Below are 20335 nucleotides of genomic sequence, written 5' to 3' on the forward strand. Positions count from 1 at the left end.
CTACTCAAATATAAAAAGAAAAAAATAATTATGGCATTATTATGCCATATTATTATGTTGGTAGAAGACTTAGCAATTAAATATTCATCAATTAGATACTTTTAATTTTATGGAATAATACACATGTCAGCATTGAATTTTTTCAAAAAGGAGTCTTTTTGTTTATATAATGCAATAGATATGAGTGGTAGGACTTCACTAAGCCAATGCAAAAGAATAAGCAAGTCTTCAGTCCTCATAGCAGAGCAGGTCCTTGGATATGGTCGTCTATACACAAAAGATGGTACTTTTTTGTTGATTATACCATCTCTACTTATTTAGCTTTACATTTGCCTATGTGACAAAGAGGTAATGCTGCCTGTTAAAGATTAGCTCTAGTCATACGGGTATCGCCATTATGCAAATGATTTATTTGCCATTGTAATAAGAGGGTTAAAATCCTTCTGACATCAGAAGAAAAGTGTAATCACAACCAACTACCAACTGCAACACTACCAATATGTAACATTAAAGAATGACTCTTTCTGATAGCATTCTTTGAGCATGGAACACAACTTATTTGAATGCATCATTTTAAAACAAAGAATGCAACTACTACCTATTCAAGTCTCTGGCTGATAGAAACTAATGTTCTATCCTTGGACAAAACAACACTACACAATATACTTTCCTAAATATACAATGAACGCTCATAGGTTCCATTTCTTTTTAACAGTGAAGTTTTTTGGGGGGTGGGGTTTTTTTGGTTTTTGGTTTGTTTGGTTTTTTTTTTGGGGGGGGGCACTCTATTTTGTTCATTCTAACTTGGCGATCAAAGAATTTTTATTTTTACACCATTACAGAAGTGCATTTTTCTAGGTTTCCAAAACCACCTTATTCAACCTTCCCCATCTGTCACCATCTGCTTCTTTTTAGCATGTACTTTTTGTGTGATCACATAAGCATGTGAAAAATAACTAACATTCAGATGATTGTCTGCTGGTACATTTGAGGACTGGGCATAATAAAAGTGAACTGCCAAAACGTACTTAACACTTCTAATTTTGTTGGGTCTTGCATGTAAGCTACATTTGATTTTCAAACTGTTTTACAGTTGGAAAGTTGATCAGGTACTCTAACTCAACAGCAAAACTGAGACTACATAATTAGCTCAGCACTAAAAAGATTATATTCAAAGAGAGGAACAAAACTCAGAAATATATCCACACGAGTTCACACATCCATCTTGACTGAGTCTGTCTGCAGAATGTTGCCTGAGGCACAGGATGAGATGCTACAAGGAGCCTACTTCTGGACAGCCACAGCCTGGGTCTTCTCAACAGGCTGCCACAGGACTAGGAATAAAGGACTCTCATAATTGCAAGAGTGTATGAACTCTCATGGAAATGCTGGAGAAGCAAAGACACTAAGCCAAGGGTAGAAATGCATCGAAACAATGCAATTCCTCAACAATGCAGCAGATGCTGTTTCTACATGCTAAGTAACTGAAAATCACCATCAAGGCACAAAAGCTGAATGGTGGAGTTATCTGTTTCCTGAACTCCAATGTGCTTCAGCACAGCATTTCTGCTTGTAAATGCACTTCTTAATACAGTGTTAATGTGAAAAGAACAAAACAGGTCTAAAGCTGGAGAAACAAACTTACCTCCCACCCTCCAAAAATAGATTAACCTCACTCTAAGAGAATTCATGTAGGAAATTCTGTCTTGTTAGAGCACCACTACAAGCCTTTCAGGTCTTTAGCAAAACCACCCAGAACCAGAATACCAATATAGCTGTATCAGTACAGACAATTTGGTGGAGTGTCTCATTAGCCTTTCTCTAAAAAAAGAATTAACAGAAGTGCAGAAAATCAAAAGAAGTCAAACAACAGGAACTACCGCTTCCCTCAAAAAATCCCAAAAGCCACTGACCATCAATCCTCATTAATGCTCACCAAAGGGAACCAATATGAGTGAGAATTTGCTCTCTAGAGCATGATGGAAGACCGAGTCTAACACAAAATTTCTTTTCCACAGTTTCTCTTTACAGCATTGTTCCAACTCTTAGAAGTTCATACAGGTCTTAAAGCGCTTTGAATGCAGATGGCATCTACCAACATCTTAACAACTGCTTTCCATCAATTTGTGCCTTTTTGCCCAAATTCCCTTTTCGATCCAGTAGTTCTAGAGGTGGAAAATAATAGAACATACCTATTACTTACATCAAAGTTGCACAGAATTTCAAAAAGCATGTTACATCAATGCTTCAGTTATCTTTAAATCCAAATTAAATTTAAAGGAAGATAAAAAGGAAACTGCATAAGCCACAATAAAAATAATTCTGACCTTCAGTTCCTCTATATTCCTAACCAAACAGCTCTCCACTGAGCTCCTCTTCATTTTAAGTTGCTCATCAATTTCTCCTGCCTTTTGCGTCTCTCTCCAAAACATTCTATTAGTTTCTATTATGAGAAAATTAACAAAATAACATAATTGTCTTTAGTCCAGACTCTCTTTCCTGCTCACAACCACGTTTTTCCCCACAAGAAAAACCTTCTCATCTCTAAGCTATGTTTTCTGGTCTACCAATCTACCTGTGAGATCAGTAAATTAATTTCATGAATTCCTTCTACCCCCTGTTAACCTCCCTTGCTATCCTCCTCCTTATTTTACTCAAATTCTTTTCTCTCCTCCATTAATTAAATAATTAATTTAAAAATAAATTATAAAAAAAGAAACTAAAAAGGAAAAAAGGCCTTGGCTGTATTACCCATGCAACATCATTTTCTCTGTAGCATAACATGCTGGTCTTTTTGACATCATCACCTTAGCTAAGCTCTCCCAATTGGTCTGCCTCAGTTTATCCAAGGTGTTGGCTATTTTCATCAAGTTCTTTGCAAACAAGCACTCTCATGTTTTTCCCCACACCTGAAGGAGCTCTTCTGTAACATTCACACTGCAACTTCTACCTGCTTTCAAATCCTTGTTTAAAACATGGCTGAAAACATTAGTTTCCATGCTAGCCTATCTCAGTGCATTTCTGTGGTTCCCTGTCTGCCTATATATCACCTAGTTTCAACTCTTATCAGACCAGTTATGTGGTAAATCGTCGTCTTCTCAGTCCAAAAATATGCCAGCCTTTGGCAAATAAGCTGATCCAATGAAAGCAAGAATTAAAATAATATTATATAGCTGCACCACTGACAAATACTTTTTCTGCATCTACCTCAACATTTTACAATCTGCATATACCACAACATTCTTAGAAAATTCAACTTTAATTCCTGTAAACATGGCAAAAGTGTTTTTTCTTGCTATAACCATGCCTGCACTACAGGGTACCATGAAATTCAGCCACTAAACTTTGATGGCCAGGTTCTAGATTTTGGGTTGCCCCTACATCAAAACCATGTCTTTCTCAAATAGAAAATCTGTAAATAAGGAATTAAGTGAAAAGTGAGGAAAGACAGCAGTTGCTTATTGATAAAGGAGTTTTACCTTTCATTTCTCTGAGGTAAAACTCATGGAAATAATTGACTACACATGATCTTTCTCACTCCCACTTCTAAAAGAAAGGTCACACACACAAAAAAAAAAAACAGGCAAACAAGCATTGTGTAACTTATCTTAATACTTCCTTCATCTCCACTGCTGTCATTTTAAAGGAAGTCATAAGACATGCAGATCTTCTCATGCCTATGGACAAAGGCTATGAAACTACTCTGGTCTTAATTATTGTTACACACCTTTAAGTGACAGTAACTGCATAAACTATACAGAAATGGTTTTGCCTTTTTTTTTTCTTTAAATAAAAGACTAGTTCTTATAGAAATGCATCCATCCATCTAGTCTGTACCTTTATACTGATAAAACTCAGTGAGGTCCTACTGTTTTCCCTGTTATTAGAATACACCTAATTATCATTGATCATCTATTATCTATCAAGAGTCATTTGAATCATCATCCATGAAATCCCTTACAGACTTGTCCATAGTCAAAACAATTCTCTTCTGTTGTTAAAAAGATTAAAATCTTCAAAATGAATTTCTGGTATTTAAACTTGTATCTCCCAAGACACCAAAACTTAGTACCATAGTGACTGCCATACTATAACCAAGGCTGTGCACTTAGTCCTAAGAACTTGAACTGAAATGCAGAGAGCCAGAAACTGCAATCTCATTTACGAAATGACCCTTACAAATAATCAGAGCTGCAAGAACTTTTATTTCCCACCCCAAGTAGCTTCACGTCCTGAACATTCTGGTAAAGCAAGTGTGTAGAGGTCTGTATCTTTATTAGCAGATCCTTGATCCTTGACAGTCAACTGAAAACTACCAAAATCCAAACTGCTTTTAAATGTCTTACAGGTGTATTTACAATGACAACCACTTTCTCAGGTTTATTCTTTCTTCATTAAGCCTGTGATGCTTTCTGGACACATCGTCCTGTCCTGTCCTGACTTTGTCACTGCAAAAGAAACATTTTGGGTTTTTTTTTGTTAAAAAATTTAAGAGTATATCTGTGTTTCCTAGATGGGATCACAATTCGTCTTTTTCTCATTGGATCTATGTTTATTCTCTGACACCACGATGACCTCTAATGTGATAGCCTACTTTGAAGGATAACAATGGAAAGAAACTCCTAAAAACAGTCTCTTCTTCCTGAAAAACTACTAAGAAATGAGGAATTATAAAATATTTTATACCTTTCAGATGGGAAATACCACGGATTCTTAGAGCAGAGGAAAATATTAAGTATTACCACTACAGTTACACACACACACGCTCGCACAAAGAGGATTGCATTAATTTGACAAGAGATGATAAAGGAATTTCACTATTTATCACATAACCAAGTTATTTTCAAAAGAGTATACAATCTCACAAAGAAAAAATTACTTATTCATCATTATGACATGATTTTTGCAAATTCATTCTCTGACACATGAATAGACTGGACGGCCCAGTCTCTTGATGATCCCAGGTATAAAAATAGATACAACTGTCTCAGGTGAGCAACTATCCAAACAATGCACTAGTAAACATTATTGCAGCAGCAGCAGTCCACATACTGCTAACTTCACCCTTTTAGATAAGAATGTGTGGATGAAGGTGTTGAGTCTTCTTACACCATAGCAGTAACCTGTCTAGGTTGCTTGCTCTAAACCTTGTACCTCCCCATAAACTAAGGCACATAAAAGGGAATGAGTTCTGGGGTTCTCAGGCTTAATAAAGAGTCGGTTTCCTTTAAGACAGATTTGTAGATGGTGGGTCTCCAAAAATGCTCCTAATGGGAGGTGGAGGAGAGGACTGGGACTGCTAGAGAACAGAAAGTAAACTGGATCAACTAATTTGTTGAAAGTGTCTAAAACCTAGATTGATCCCTTCTCAATTTTGACAGAAGAGAGCTAACATGTTTCCAGAAGTGAGAGATGAAGAAGCAGATGAAAGCAACTGAACGGAATATTTGCAGTCTTTGGAAAGGTTTTCATGACTGCTGACAAGACGACAATGTGGGGGTAAGAGCTGGCAATGACACCTGTGGCCTATGCCAGCGATAAGAGTATCATCCCTTGTGTTGCTCTCTTTGCTGGAACAGGTTCTGGGTGTGTAGCACAAGAAAAGTGGCCACTGTACCAAGCCAAACAGACAGATCTACAACTTTTTCTACATAGTCATAGAAGATTCAAAGCAAGAATTAAGGAAGATGGAACCAGATGAATGGAGAGAAAGTTACTGGCTCCTAAGAATACTGATGTTTCCTTGATAGTTTGAGAAAAAGAATGTATCAAAAGATCTTGCTGTGTTTCAAAATGGTTTCATTAACTCTACATAGCATAGTAACTTATAACAAGCTACTAGCAGTTTCAGTTTCCTCACTGTGTGCAAATTGGAGGAGACTTTAAATTTGCTTTTAGACATTTAGAAAGACACTAAACCGGCAAAGCTGATCATCCTAAAATCTTCACCATCAGCCAGCAGTATCCAGAAGGTGACATTTACCAGTTTCCTTGATATCCCTTAATTATAAGGTTCAGAATAAAAAATGAAAGGCAATCTAAACTTGCTTGTTGAAATACGCTCCATGGCTTGTTGCTGCCAGTCAGGATTCAGTACTCCTGAAAATAAGGGGCAAAGAGGTATGTTGAATCAGTGCCTCCACACCTCCTCCCCATAAACTAAGGCACATTGTTCTTCTGAGATGACCTGCAAGATAGACTTTCTGGTGATCCTGAGTTCCTGCAAGAGGTAAAGGATCCTTTCAAGAATTCTTCTTAAAACAAATGGTATGACTGAAGGGCCTTGTAAAGCCCTTTATGATGATCAGAAAGTTGCCTGAGTATCAGGTGTGTAGCAATCGTGAATGCTGGCAATAATGAAAATAAGGGCTAATTGAGCATCCACAAAATCATTGGTATTAAGTAAAAAGATACTGCTGTCTTTTGCCTGGCAAGCCTGGAGTTGCGTTTGGCAACCCCAGGGGAGAGGCAGAACGTCATTCCCCAGCACTACAACCAGCACTGTTACTGAAGCCTGACAGAAGTCCAATTTTGAGAGTTCTTCCTTTGCTTTTTTTCAGTAGCCATCAGTGGCACTAATACTGGAGCAGAACATTTGGGTGACTTGAGCTTCCACTTCAGATTCTCAAGTGGCCAAACCAGAGCTGCGACGGGAACCAAAACAACATCTTCATGTCCATCTTTTTATCAGTCCTCGAGAAGTGGGATGTTTGGCATGCCAAGTGCTTGCTAATGGTAAAGATGGGGTGACATATTCTGAGATGCCACTTGCATGTACATGCAGTGAAATGGCTAGGTTTTGGTGTCCATCTCAGTTCTGATGTTGATGCACTCAACTGTTTTTAGTAGAAATACCTAAAATTTCAACTCTCTCTCTCTGCAACTGGAAAGTTCAAATAAAACCCAGCAAACTCAGTACCTTCCTATTCCTCCTTGCCTCCACTGAGGCTGTATAAACACTAGCTATACATCTCAGTTAAGCAAAATCATATGTTCCAAGTGACAGACAGATGGAAGATTTTTTTTTAAGAAATCATTGGTAGATGAAAACTAACAGAGGAAGGCAAACATGAGAAGGAAAATGCCCATTAGAGGCTTTTTTAAACACTAAGAAGCACAGCATCAATATACATACAATCACCAAAAAGAAAAGTAGCACATACAATTCTGAATAGCAGTCGTATAGTATTAATCTGGCAGACTGTCAGTTCGTTACAATGAACAGTTTTCAGCATACAAACACCATAGTCTAAAATTAAATGAAAAATAAACATTTTATACTGCATTAGGAGAGTATATTCTAAATCATACCTCGGGTGCCAGGTATTCTGGAGTACCACAGAACGTTTTCATAGTTGCTGCGTCTGTGATTCCTTCTTTGCAAAGTCCAAAATCTGTAATTTTTATGTGTCCATCTTTATCCAACATTAGATTTTCTAACTGTGTGTTGGGGAAAAAAATGTTTCCTTAGTATATCTTAACAGGACAGGCTGATGCATTACATCAATGTTTTTAAAAAGGTACAGAGTTATTGCTTGCACTAAGACATAATTTGTTTGTAATTTAAAAAAAGAATTAGAGCACCTATTATATTACAGTCTTTAACAGTGTTTACTTTCATATAATTTAAATAATTATTTAATCCTATAATACAGTTTACAATAGTAAATCCCAGGTCAATCAAACCATGGTCTTTCATTCTGAAGTTGTTTTGTGTTTTTTTATTTTTCTAAATATTTTCAACATATCATCAACTAATTCAAAGTTACAATCATAGCTGTCATTTAGTAAGACTTTATGGGTGGTTTCCTTTGCTCTTACATAATCTTAATTTACCAAGATGCATTTTACTTACTACACTGTCATGAAACAGCTAGTATATATCCATGTCCCATTCTTTTAAAACATCTGCAACTTCCACTTTTTTTTCAATAACAGACTAATGTGGTGGTAGAGAAGCTACTGACAAAAACAAAACCCTGAGGTAAACTCCCCCTTGTATACTTGCACAGGATGCTGGTTTTGAATAGTTGTATGTGTATGCTTTACATTACTAAAACCAAGTAGAACACACTTGTGAACAATTATTCTAAGCAGAAAGGGCTTTTTTCTTAGTGTAAGGCGTGTAGTGAAAACACCAGCCAAGAACAATCATAGCCCTGTGTTGCTTAGTCTGCATAAAGCCCAAAATGTAATTCAAAGGTATATATTTCCTGTTGAGTCTAATGGTGTCACACAAAGAACATACAAAGTAGATGAAAGAACATACAGAGTAGATGACACCAGTAATGGAAGATTTCTGGAGTTAAATTCGTCTCTCCTTATTACATGGAATTTAAATAAAAAGATCAGAACCTATCATTCCTTGACCAGGAAACTCCATATTTTTCCAAGATGTCACAGCATGCCATACTATTCCCACAGCTTCTGCTACAAACAGGTAATGCAGTATTCTGTTTTCTGTCTGCTTCCCTGAGCAGAACTCGCCTACCACTGCCTCCTTTCTCCTCGGTTCTGTACAAAGGAGACCATGAATGAACTCCACTACTGTGCATGTATAATGGGAAAGCACAATTTTCCATATAAAAAATGAAAGTCTTTACACAGAAATAAAATAGGCTCATCATGGAATTCAGAGGCTCCTCCCACACAAGTTAGAAAACGTTCCTGTTGAAATCAGGTTATTTTCCATAGAATATGGTCATACTGTGTCACAAAGTATCTGTAGCATAATATAAAAGGAGCTCCAGGCAACAGAGTACAGAGAACTGTATACGCAACAAAATCTAAGACAAACTACATTCCATTATTATGAGTCTTTCCCAAGATACAAAAGACAAAAATAATTTTTAAATTAAGGCTGAAATTATTTTCCTACTGAAGCATTCTGAATTATTTTAAATGATTTCATATCATACAAGACCATAACTCCTTGTTGAGATAAAGAAAGCGCAGCCACATTGTCCCAATTCCCCATTTCACTTGTTTGAGGACAGTGAGAATTATATCTGACATTTGTGTTGCAATCCAAGTTAAGTTACAAGTAATGGGTGTTGGAGGAAGCATCAGAAGCTTAGATCTCTTCCAAGTGCTATCAGTAAGATGTGCTATTTATTTTTTCATCAAGTTAAAGTGAAGTAATGTATCCATCTATAGATTACTGTATCAAATGGCTATCTTCAACACACACAGAACTTTAAACTGAACACAGATTTTTTTTCCCCATTAACTCTGAATAGTGCAACTTTATAATTACTTTGTGTTTGTCCCAATAGTCTCTGCAAAAACAAAAATTTGATTACTTTTTTTTTTCTTTTTTTACCTTGAGATCACGATACACAATCTTCCCAGAATGCAGATAGTCCAGGGCAGAGACAATTTCTGCACCATAGAAGCGTGTGCGGTCCTCTGAGAACACCCGCTCTCTCGACAAATGGAAAAACAGCTGCAGGGTAAACAGCAGGGACAGGATTGTAATAATTACTGATTTAGTGGGGGAAATTAACACAAACATAAAACACCTCTCATCACCATATTGTGATGATAGATAGTGTACTCTCAGTGGACACTCAGCACTCTTAGACAGCAGCTGGCTTATCTTTTCCAGGTTTCCAAAGGGAGAAAGCGAGCTGTTAAATCAGCGTTTTAATCAATATACCAATCTTGTTTAAGGCATTCTGCTTGCTACTCATTTAACCTTCAGTTACCAGAGGAAAAAAAAAAGTATGCAGCAGCATAATTCTGTATTTCTCCCTCCACCACTTCCTTGGAATTTTATTTTAAGCCACTGAGAAATATCATTAAAATACCCAGATTCTCATTCTGCCTTAAGTTTTTCAGTAATTGAGTAACTTTTCTTTGAACTGAAAAAAGTCTAGTTCTTCAGTACAGGTAAACTGGCATTTTACAAGAACAGCACTGCTAGCAATATTACTAAAACAAACCAAACCAACAACTGCTTAGGGTTTATAAAACAGAATCTATGTATTTAGTGTATTTCTTTGCTACAAAGAAAACACTTCTTTGGGCTTTTTGTCTCTTCTTTAATGCTTTATAAGTAGCAGCACTTTGCAGATACTTTTTTAATGGAAGTCTTTCAGTCGTTCCATATTGTCAGTAACTTCAGCTGTAATGAAAAAGCATAAGGTGACATTCTGTAATATTGTCAGCATCTTATTGGATAAAACATCACCCTCAGAATCTGCAAGAACACCAAAAGAAGTGGAATTTGGCTATTTAAATCAAATGCTGAGTCTGTATTCTGCTTAAGACCAAATGGGCCGCCTGCCTTACTCCTTCAAGTTGCAATGTTTTTGGTTTTACCACAAGAGCTAACTACCAACAAAATAGGAAAAAAAAAAGAAAATGTGTTCATTTATAAATTAAAAATAGACAACGAAATCCATAACAACGTGTTTTATTTTTATTTTCACTGCCAAAAATACAAAGCAGATGAGAATTCCAAAGTGGCAGGGTCAGTAAAACAAGCAAACAAAACAACAAAACAACAACAACCAAAAAACCCACACTCACATAGCACAGAACAGCATAAGAGTTACTGCAGCTACCTTCCATGTGCGGACTTTTCAAAATGTAATTAAAAAGTCAATCGTTTAAACAACTAGAAGTCAACTTCTTTCGTGACAGGTTTGCTCCAAAAATGTTTATTACTTTCTTTTGAACCTAAACAAACTTCCCACTAAACTGAGCCTTTCAGCAGCATATATTTGTATAAGCAGAGACTTCAGAGAAAACAGAAACTGCAGTATGATTTAAAGGGGGTATTTCATTTTTGTTCATTGCACCTGCATTCCCCTTTCAATTTCTTTTTGAATTCTCAAGACACCCTGTATAAAAATGGAATACCTGCATGACAAGGAGGATCATTATTTTGTAGGTATTTCAATTGCTCCTGCTGCTGTTTCCCTGGTTAAGCACAAATCCCTGGTGGTGACACCAGCCCTCCCTGTAGTAACGAGCATTCTGTACCGGCGGCTGCTTAATTGCCAACATAAACAGAAGACCCACACAGATCAAGCAATCACGTCTCCCCTCATGAAGTGCCTCCCGTAGTATAAAATTGGAAAAAGAACTGGAATTTGTAGGGACTTTTCCATGCATTTTTGCAAAATTTACATAGGAAAAACACACCACTAAGTACATCTTCATCCAAATAAAGCAAAATAAAAAACTTATGTAATTTATGCATTTATTTCTGGCTTGTGGTCTCTTTCATAAATAATGAGCTAGTGTCACTCATTTTTAAGAGTTCTATTTGTTTTGATGGACTCAAAGTAACTCAAAATGAAGGCCAAATTTCAGATCACCTTTTAATGTGTACACACAGCAAATACATTCCAAAAATTTCTAATATAACCTCCAGTTAGTCCTACATTCATATCTATGCAAAAGGACCACTGCAATTTTCTGTATGAAAGAGACTAATCCAGTAGCTGAGCAGTGAAGTCTTAGAAACATACACTGTTTCTGTAAAAAAAAAAATGTCCCAATTTGAATCTGAGAACTGATAACCTGACAAGTTAACATAACAAAAATTTATTTCCTTTAGTGTTTGTTTCAAACAAAATATTCTTGATATTAATTCAAAATACTGACTTCAAAATAAAATGCCTGGCTAGGAACAACTAGCAACAGTTCTGTGTTTGGCAAAGAGACTACAAGGAGTTGACCGGTGACAGCCATGGCTTCACCAAGGGCAAATCACGCCTGACAAATTTGGTGACCTTCTATGATGAGGTTACAGCTTTAGTAGATATGGGAAGAGCAAATGACAGCATCTACCTGGACTTGTGCAAAGCACTGAACACTGTCCCGTATGACATCCTTGTCTCTTAATTGGAGAGACGTGGATTTGACAGATGGACCACTCGGTGGATAAGGAATTGGCTTTAAAGTCCCTTCCAAGCCAAACTATTCTATGATTCTATGAAGTCAATTAATTTTAACATTACATAGGACACTACAGTCACTCTTCATAAGCAGTGTTCATGTTATTGTAGCACGTAGCATACACGCTAGTTTTGAATGCAGAACGCATAAAAATAAAAATGCATGTTAAAAGTGAATTCATACACTCAGATATGGGCTAAAGATACGAAAACAAACTTTAAAATTATAATAGAAAAATCTAATTCAGTGAGATTACAGCATTATTTTTAGCTAAATATTTAGTTGGTTCACTATTTTGGAATAATTATGCCACCAGGCTCCGTTTACAACTGTCAGAACATGAAGATTAGATTTATTAATTCAGAGAAGGAAAAGAAGAAATCTTATGGAAGGTTACGGAAAAAGCTTGCAACATTTGCACTATTTATTGATTTACAGTTCTTAAGTATGTGCTATAAAGTCATTGGAATTGCAATAGAAATAGCTTTGGCACAAAGGAGGAGATTTTGCACATAATATTTTTGATGGCATACATGAGAGTGCTATAGTTACAGAGAGGACTGGAGCTATAAATTTCCTGGTATGTATTTATTTTAAAAATGAACAACAATGTTGCCATGGGGTATTTTTCCTAATAAAAAATTTTAACAAATAAAAACAAAGATCAAACATAGAAGTATATTCTACTGCAGATGCAAGCATGCCAAATATATAAACGACACAACCTTCCATCAATCAATATGTTAAACTTTAACACATGCTAGTGACCTCTTTCACATGTTGAAAGTTGTACGACTGGCTCTCGCTTTTTTGTACTGGGTTTGCTCAGCTCTGCAGTTGAACACATTTTATATTTGACTGTTGATTTGACTATTATGCAAGGCATGTGCAGTACCAGCCTTGAAATTTTGGATTATGTGTTTATTGTTTCAGACTTCATCACTTTTAGGCACATTCTATACCCCAAGAAATATAGTAACCTTATTTTAGCGTACCATAATTCTAGGCTAAGGCACATACTTCAATTTACTAAGAGTTTCAGAAAACAAAACAGGACACAATCGAGAAAAAAACAACAAAGCCTACAACAATATTTAGCACTTGTACAATTACAACAAACTATTTAGTTCTCTCTCACCTAATGAATCCAAGTAAGAGCTGTGAAAAAAAAAATTGCCAAGCAGGACAGAGATTCAGAACTCTGGTGTGGAGAAACCATCTGAATAAATTTTGAAGTCCAATTTTATTATACAGATAACTACCAATTAAGTTTGTTACAACGTACAGAATTTGGAATTATCCTGAAAGTGCAAAGCGAGGAAGTTAATTAACTTGTTAGTCAGCTGAATCAGTGTACTCCGTAGAGTAATGTATGTAACGGATTTCATTCCTAAAGCTTTTCAACCTTTAAAACAAAATACCGCAACTAAAAGATGGGGAACATATACTCCAAAAGTATTCCTCACCAACAAAGAACCATTCTTAGAATATCTCTTTTTATACCATGGTTTATATCATTCTGTGTGGCCTGGGAGTTGGGGGAACACTGTAATGTACTACTAATGTGCTGTAATCACAGAGTACTCACAATTACACGGGTTACACAAGGAAGAGTTGGCAAATCAATACTAGCAGGAAAACAATCAATACAGCCTTACATAGTTTTTTCAAAATGTTTAGGATAAGGGTAGCAAAAGATGTAAAAAAATGAAGGCACTTTCTTTAAAGTAGGCCTCTGTCTGTATGTACTGATAGTTTTATTCATTTTAAAATATTTACATGAATATTTTGTATTTTCAACCAGAGCAAAGAACACAGTTTATCATGCAATACTGCACGTACTTTTTTTTACCACACACTCATAAACGTGCCATTTCTAAGTCTTCATAAAAGGATTTGGAATCAAATTTCAATGTCTTAATACTACTTCAATGTAAGATTTTTCGTGTAACAAAGGTATTCAGAAGTAATCACAATGTCAGAAGTATCCTTCTAGCTATATACTAAAACATAGTTTATGATGAACAGACGTTGCTAAACATTTAGTCTGCAGTGTCCAACACCAACACTAAACCAAAAAAAAAAAAAGTCAAGCTTCCAGCCCACAACAAAGATTTCAAGATTGGACCCATAAGCAGCAGAAAATTAACTGTAAAAGTTGTCATTATAAGACAAAAGCATTCAGTATTTCCATCTGAATAATGTGCTAAAAATCCTCTAACGTTTTGCTTTAATATATTTAAACACAGAATGTGGGAAAAAAAAAAGGAAGTCAAAAGAGAATTTGATATGGTATTACTTTGTACATTGTAAAAAAGCATACACACAGACCAGTGAAACTGATGCAGTTACATTTTCATTATAACATGTTCGCTTATTAACTAAGCCTAACTAATCTGAAGTTCCAGAGGAAAGGTAAGGCAAAGATATTACAAATTACCACTATTCAGGCAAGATATTAAAGTCAACACGGACCTAGATTTTTAAGAGGTACAGAAGATTCTTGTTTAAAATTACTTTAACACAATTTCTTCTCCTCCAGTATGAAACTCAGTGACTCCTTCCTTGACTTTATTCCTTCCTAACCACAGAAAGAGGAACTGAAGACTTCCTAATACTGACTGCACTTATCACTGTAGTAGGGCAGAAGTCTAAATTGTGGCATTTTCTTGCTTTCACCTGGGTGAGAATTGAGAGTATAGATAAAAATTCCAATAACTCCTTCATTGGGAGGACTGTTTGGGTAATGTGCTCCTGAATGACATAAACATGAAAATTCCCAAACAACTGATTCAGGCACAACTGCTTAACTAAAAAGAAATTTTAAGCAGAAACACACTGGACACAGTACAGCTCTGGAAAGAATCACATGGTACTGCTACAGCAAATTTCCCTCTGTAAGGATACAATTAAAAGATGAGTTTTCAACACCTTCAACAGTGAGAAACCATTGTAAGGAAATTAAACTTCCCTGGAACACAGGGAGAAGAGTAGAGGGAAGCAGCAAAACAAAAAAGTCTGCATATCATGTAGGAGATTTGCCTACAAATGGCTAAAATGCTGGGTGAACTTTGTGTGACTTACTTTAAGTGGTTCTGGGTTAATAACAAGGCTATTTGTACAAATATGAAGTCCCTTGTATGTCTTAGCAGACAGTGACTAAAGTCTGAAATTCACAGGAAAATTTGGTAAGATTAAAGATTTTCTTATTAAAAAGAACAGCTTGTCCAACTTACTCTTCCAGATCTCCAGTCAAAGAGAAGCACATAAGCAAATCAAAGCAAATAAGCAAACTACCTACTCTGAAAGGCCATTATTTCCCACTGTGGCAAATATTTAACAGTTAGCTTCACTGAATTAGGGAACCTTCAGCAAAGAACATGAGCAGCATGGGCAAACAAGAGCATCGGATCTGGAAAAAAGCAGCTCACTCTTGGTAAACTACACTGCAATCATTCAAACCCCAAGGAGCAAAAGCAGGCTGCCACCAAGAAACCTCTGACACAAGATGTTCACAGCAGTTGCCACAAAAGTACACCACCACACAACACAGGGGTGACCAATGACAGAACCCAAGGAAATGGCAGGAAGATGTGCCAGGGGAGGTTTAGGCTGGACATTAGGAAAAGATTCTTCACCCAGAGGGTGGTGGAGCACTGGAACAGGCTCCCCAGGGAGGTGTCACAGCCCCAAGCCTGGCAGTGTTCAAGAAGAGACTGGACAAGGCCCTCAGACACATGGTGTGAACTGTGGGGTTGTCCTGTGCAGGGACACGAGTTGGACTCAATGATCCTTGTGAGTTCCTTCCAACTCAGGACATTCCATGATTCTATGATCCTAAGATATAAGTCTGATCAAACCACAGTGTCAGAAAATCCTCAGTCTTAAGAAAAGATTTGAAAACATTCTCTGCGGCCTCTGTTCTGCATTCAGATGGGACAGAAAAGTATCTTTCAGAGACAAGTATCTAAACGACAGGCTGACAATTAAAAACATGCTTTCCAGGTGCATCCCCTGAGATTACAGAAATGCAATAAGGTTCTACACAGAGCAAAGAATTATCTAGTTTATAAGGTACCACTTTTAAAACTCATTGTAGGTAGCACTGACTGAATATTGGCAACATAATTTCAATGCCAGCTGAGTGTCCAAGAGAAGGCTGTTATCCTATCACTGTTGAGGTGCATTTTTAGTCTAGTTCCACCAGCCAAAACAGTTCAACATCTGTGATGTCCACCACCGGGTTTATACACACTGAGTTAAGCCATCCTCCCGTATGAGAACCCTATAGCACCATGTTTAGCCATGGCTGGCAGAGGACAGCCATGGATGAGTTAGGATGTAAATGGGCCTCAGACTGGTCCCTGAAATTGCCAGAGTAACAAATGCAAGAGAGGCACTCTGGGCGTGCTCAGGCATCAGGATTAGAGTTGAAGACAGTTTTATTGTAGGAGAACACAGCAAAAGGGTAATGCAAACCAAGGTATCATGCTGCAATTATTCCTGAATGCAGAAACAGTTTTCTAATAAAAAAAGCTAGTGGAAACACTTAGTCCTTTAGGGTTATTATACAGCATATATTACACAAAATAAGGAAACCCCGCTAGTCCATGCTGTAACAAAATACAGTCTGAATAGCAAACAGCACCTAAGTGGTAAATAAGAGCCCTCTTCTTAGACTGCAATTCTCTTTGATTCCATTTGACAGCTACAGTTCTTGATATTCCATTCTTCAGTAAACAGCTGGAAGACAGGAACAGCTTGAACGCTAATGACACTGTAAGAATTCTGTAAGGGTTCTTATTACGAACACACAACCATTTTATGCAATTCTACATGTAATACGTGCCGGGATTCCTCAGTCCCCAGGGACCAGACCTAAAACCCTGAGAGCCACAGGGCTGGTTTAGCCATTTTCTGTAGCACTGAGCTACCACTGTGTATTATGTTCTATTATAAAGAACTGAAGGCTAACTTAGTGTGACTCAAATTTCAACCATAATCCTGAAGAAGTAAATACATTTAGTCAGAGTATACTTTATTATTGCTACAAATAATACCAATATAACATTATTGTACTGCACATGCTGGAAGACAGGAACAGCTTGAACGCTAATGACACTGTAAGAATTTTAGCACTTAAACTGAAATGTCCAGAGTACACAGCAAGTGAAGGGGATGGAAATACTGACAAATATGAATACGCCACTCTTTTCTCATAGGTATTTGCAATGGCTATAGCAAAGGAGAGAGCACATATTTCACGTTAGGATAAAAACAAGACTAGTCAACATTATTTTGGCTTGTTTGCACTGGATTATGAGACCATTTCATGACAGAACATGCTATAGTATGCTTGAAGAAAAAACAATAAGCAAGCTATTTTTAATTATCTCTCTACCACGAAATTATCCTTCAAGATACAACGGTCTAATTTTTTAAGAATAGGAACTCCTTTTGACAACATAGTTATAAAACACATCTATATTTTTTAATAGAACAATATAAAAATTAAAAAAAAAATCAAAGACAGCAGAAAGAAAACTTATATCCTTTAAAGTGTAAGCCAGTGATAGCATTACCATTACAAGAGCAGAACATCTGTTTTAAACTTACCTCTCCTCCATTAACATACTCCATCACAAAACACAAACGATCCTTTGTCTGGAAGGAATATTTCAAGGACTTGCAAAGAAAACAGCAAAACCAAACCAATTATCATCTTGTATTAACCAAATTTCTTTCACTTAAACTGTAACAAAATTTAATTTTATCCTTTTAAGCAGACAATTATGACTTGGTGAAAACTCTGAGAGTAATTAAAAGTGCAAATTCCTATCTGGAGCTTGAGATGAATTAACACAAAAATCTTCATGTCTTCCTCCATCTCTTCCACGTGGCCATTGAAATTAAAACACCATGCTTATTATAATAAAATACTAACTAGTTACTACATCACACAATTTTCTACTGCTTTCCTTACTGCTATACATGATGCCAGCTATTCTCACTCATGATATTTTATGATGTCCACTTCCATAACGCCCACGAAGAGAGAGATTATCATATTCTTCTTAATTCCTCCCAAATGAAATGAATATATTTATTTACATATGATTTTAAAATTGTAAACAATATTATTATCTTACTTAAAATTTTTGACTGATAATGTTGAATTGATTTTGCTACAAAAAATGATACTAATTTACTTAAAACTAACTCCTAATACTTACCGTTAAAAAAGGGTGTCTGGTGTTTTTCAATACTCTACTTTCTGTAAGTGTATGAGCCACTTCATCCTGAGAAATAAAGAATAGAAAAAGCAGGTTTGAATTAAGATATTATAAACTGTTGGTTAATTAAGTAGGAGGAAAAGGCCAATACTTCTGAAAAGAGAAAGCTACAGAACAGTTTTGGAAAAAGAATGAACCTGAAGGAAACCTGAAAAGTAATCCACAATTTTTGAGAAAATATTTTAAAGGAAATTTAAGTTTGGCAAAATACAATTTAAGATATTTTATTCGATTTTATTTTTATTCATTTCTTGCTTTAAAATGAGAACTTTATAACCAATGCAGGGAAGGAAGAAATTATAATATTGTATTTGATATTTTGACAACAGAGTCATCACAGCTTCGCAGTTCTAGTATAGATCATCTGAACAACATATCTACATAGAGAGACTGAATCAACCTGCAAGGAGCATGCACGGGTAGTAGCTGAGGGGAAGAGAGCAGGGAGAGAGGATGGCGGGAAGAGGCCTCACCCTGCGCTGCAGTGGCAGCAGCTCCAAAGGACTGGGGAGAAAAGCTCAGCGTTTAAGGGGTTCTTATTATGAACACACAACCATTTTATGCAATTCTACATGTAATACGTGCCGGGATTCCCCAGTCCCCAGGGACCAGACCTAAAACCCTGAGAGCCATAGGGCTGGTTTAGCCATTTTCTGTAGCACTGAGCTACCACTGTGTATTATGTTCTATTATAAAGAACTGAAGACTAACTTAGTGTGACTCAAATTTCAACCATAATCCTGATGAAGTAAATACATTTAGTCAGAGTATACTTTATTATTGCTACAAATAATACCAATATAACATTATTGTACTGCACATGCTTATCAGCCTATGCTCTGAGGATAAGATATTACTAAACAAGAAAGTAAACACAGATGTCATGAGTTTTAAATTAGACTTTTAAAATTGTCAAAATAGGAAGTTAAACAACAACAACAGTTAGTGGTAATAAAATTATGCCATTTAGTTGAATAGCATTGCAACACCGAGTGTATACACTACAAGTACATACTGGGGGAAAAACAAAACAAAAAAAACCCCACGCTTAGAGGAGAAAAGCAAGCCTAAAGCTTTATTTATTGATTGAATTTTTAAACATCAGTAGTTCACCAGATATGCAGCATTAAAAGTTGGCAGTGGCCAGTTTTTCTGGCATTGCCTCAGAAGTTTGTTATACTTGTAGCAATGCTCTAATAAGTGCAATATTAATCTGTCATGAAAATTTAGGATCAACAGATTTATTCTGAACTGGGCAGATGCTGTACAGCCTTCCAGATACAGCTGTCAATGCACCACTTTTCTGCTTCATATTATGCTGTTATAGGTATGACCTCCTATAGCGTATGTTATATCACATGGGCTGAGTTGTGACTGCAGATCTTTCCTATCTAGTGACTGTATCCTTAGCACTAATCTTCAGAGTTAAACGTTATCAATAAATCCCCATGACATATTTACACACTGAGTGGGCTAGACAGCTAAGCTCAGGCTCAAGTATTGTTTTTATTTTGGGGAGGAGTGGAAAAAATGGTATTTAGTGACTATAGGGAAAAAAATGTGATCACTTCACTTGTGAAGATCTAAGCATAATCTATTTTCTATTTTTTTGTCAGTTTCTCATCAATATACAATCATGCTATGGAAGACTTTGAAGGACTCCCTTCAGAACAAAATTCCAGTTCTGAGGAAGCTGAATTTCAAACACCGAGGTGCTCTCATTTTCATCGCAGGAAGAAAGGCACATTTCCTCACACCCTTAGTTTTCTTGTTAGTCTACAAATTGGCAGAAAAACAGAAGCTGGTCTGCTTCAGGGAGTGCCAGGTTCTGCCCAGTCTATCCCTGAGCTAGCTTTCTGTTTTCAGGTAAACAGATCAATGAACAGTTGCATCCCTGATCTCCTCAGAATTTCTCTGGCTTTATACATACTTCCACAAACAAGAATTTCTGCTCAACAAAGAGAGACAAAGTTACCCAAGAATCGAGTTTAACTCTTCTAAAAATTAGGTGATATTGTAACAGCCAGCAAAATAAAAGGAAAACCTCTAAAATTAAAAAACTAGAATGCTGTGAAGACTGGAAGGGTATCAACAAGCAGCAGCAGAACAGGAGCTCCTAGCAGTGGGATGTG

General features: G+C 36.5%; 1 protein-coding gene across 1 annotated transcript in view; it reads right to left on the bottom strand.

Moving 5' to 3' along the window:
- AKT3 (AKT serine/threonine kinase 3) overlaps positions 1–20335 on the bottom strand; it is a gene marked incomplete at its 3' end in the record, with an annotated part of 153099 nt that overhangs the window by 23629 nt on the left and 109135 nt on the right. Inside the window, exons 7-10 of the mRNA XM_080342165.1 lie at positions 18144–18209; positions 17527–17595; positions 9323–9445; positions 7312–7440 (exon numbers count right to left, since the gene is read on the bottom strand). Of these exons, the coding sequence (XP_080198291.1) occupies positions 7312–7440; positions 9323–9445; positions 17527–17595; positions 18144–18209 (387 nt within the window). The remainder of the gene's footprint in view (positions 1–7311; positions 7441–9322; positions 9446–17526; positions 17596–18143; positions 18210–20335) is intronic.

This window comes from Nesoenas mayeri, assembly GCF_963082525.1.
Source record: "Nesoenas mayeri genome assembly, chromosome: 3".
Taxonomy (NCBI): Eukaryota; Metazoa; Chordata; class Aves; order Columbiformes; family Columbidae; genus Nesoenas; species Nesoenas mayeri.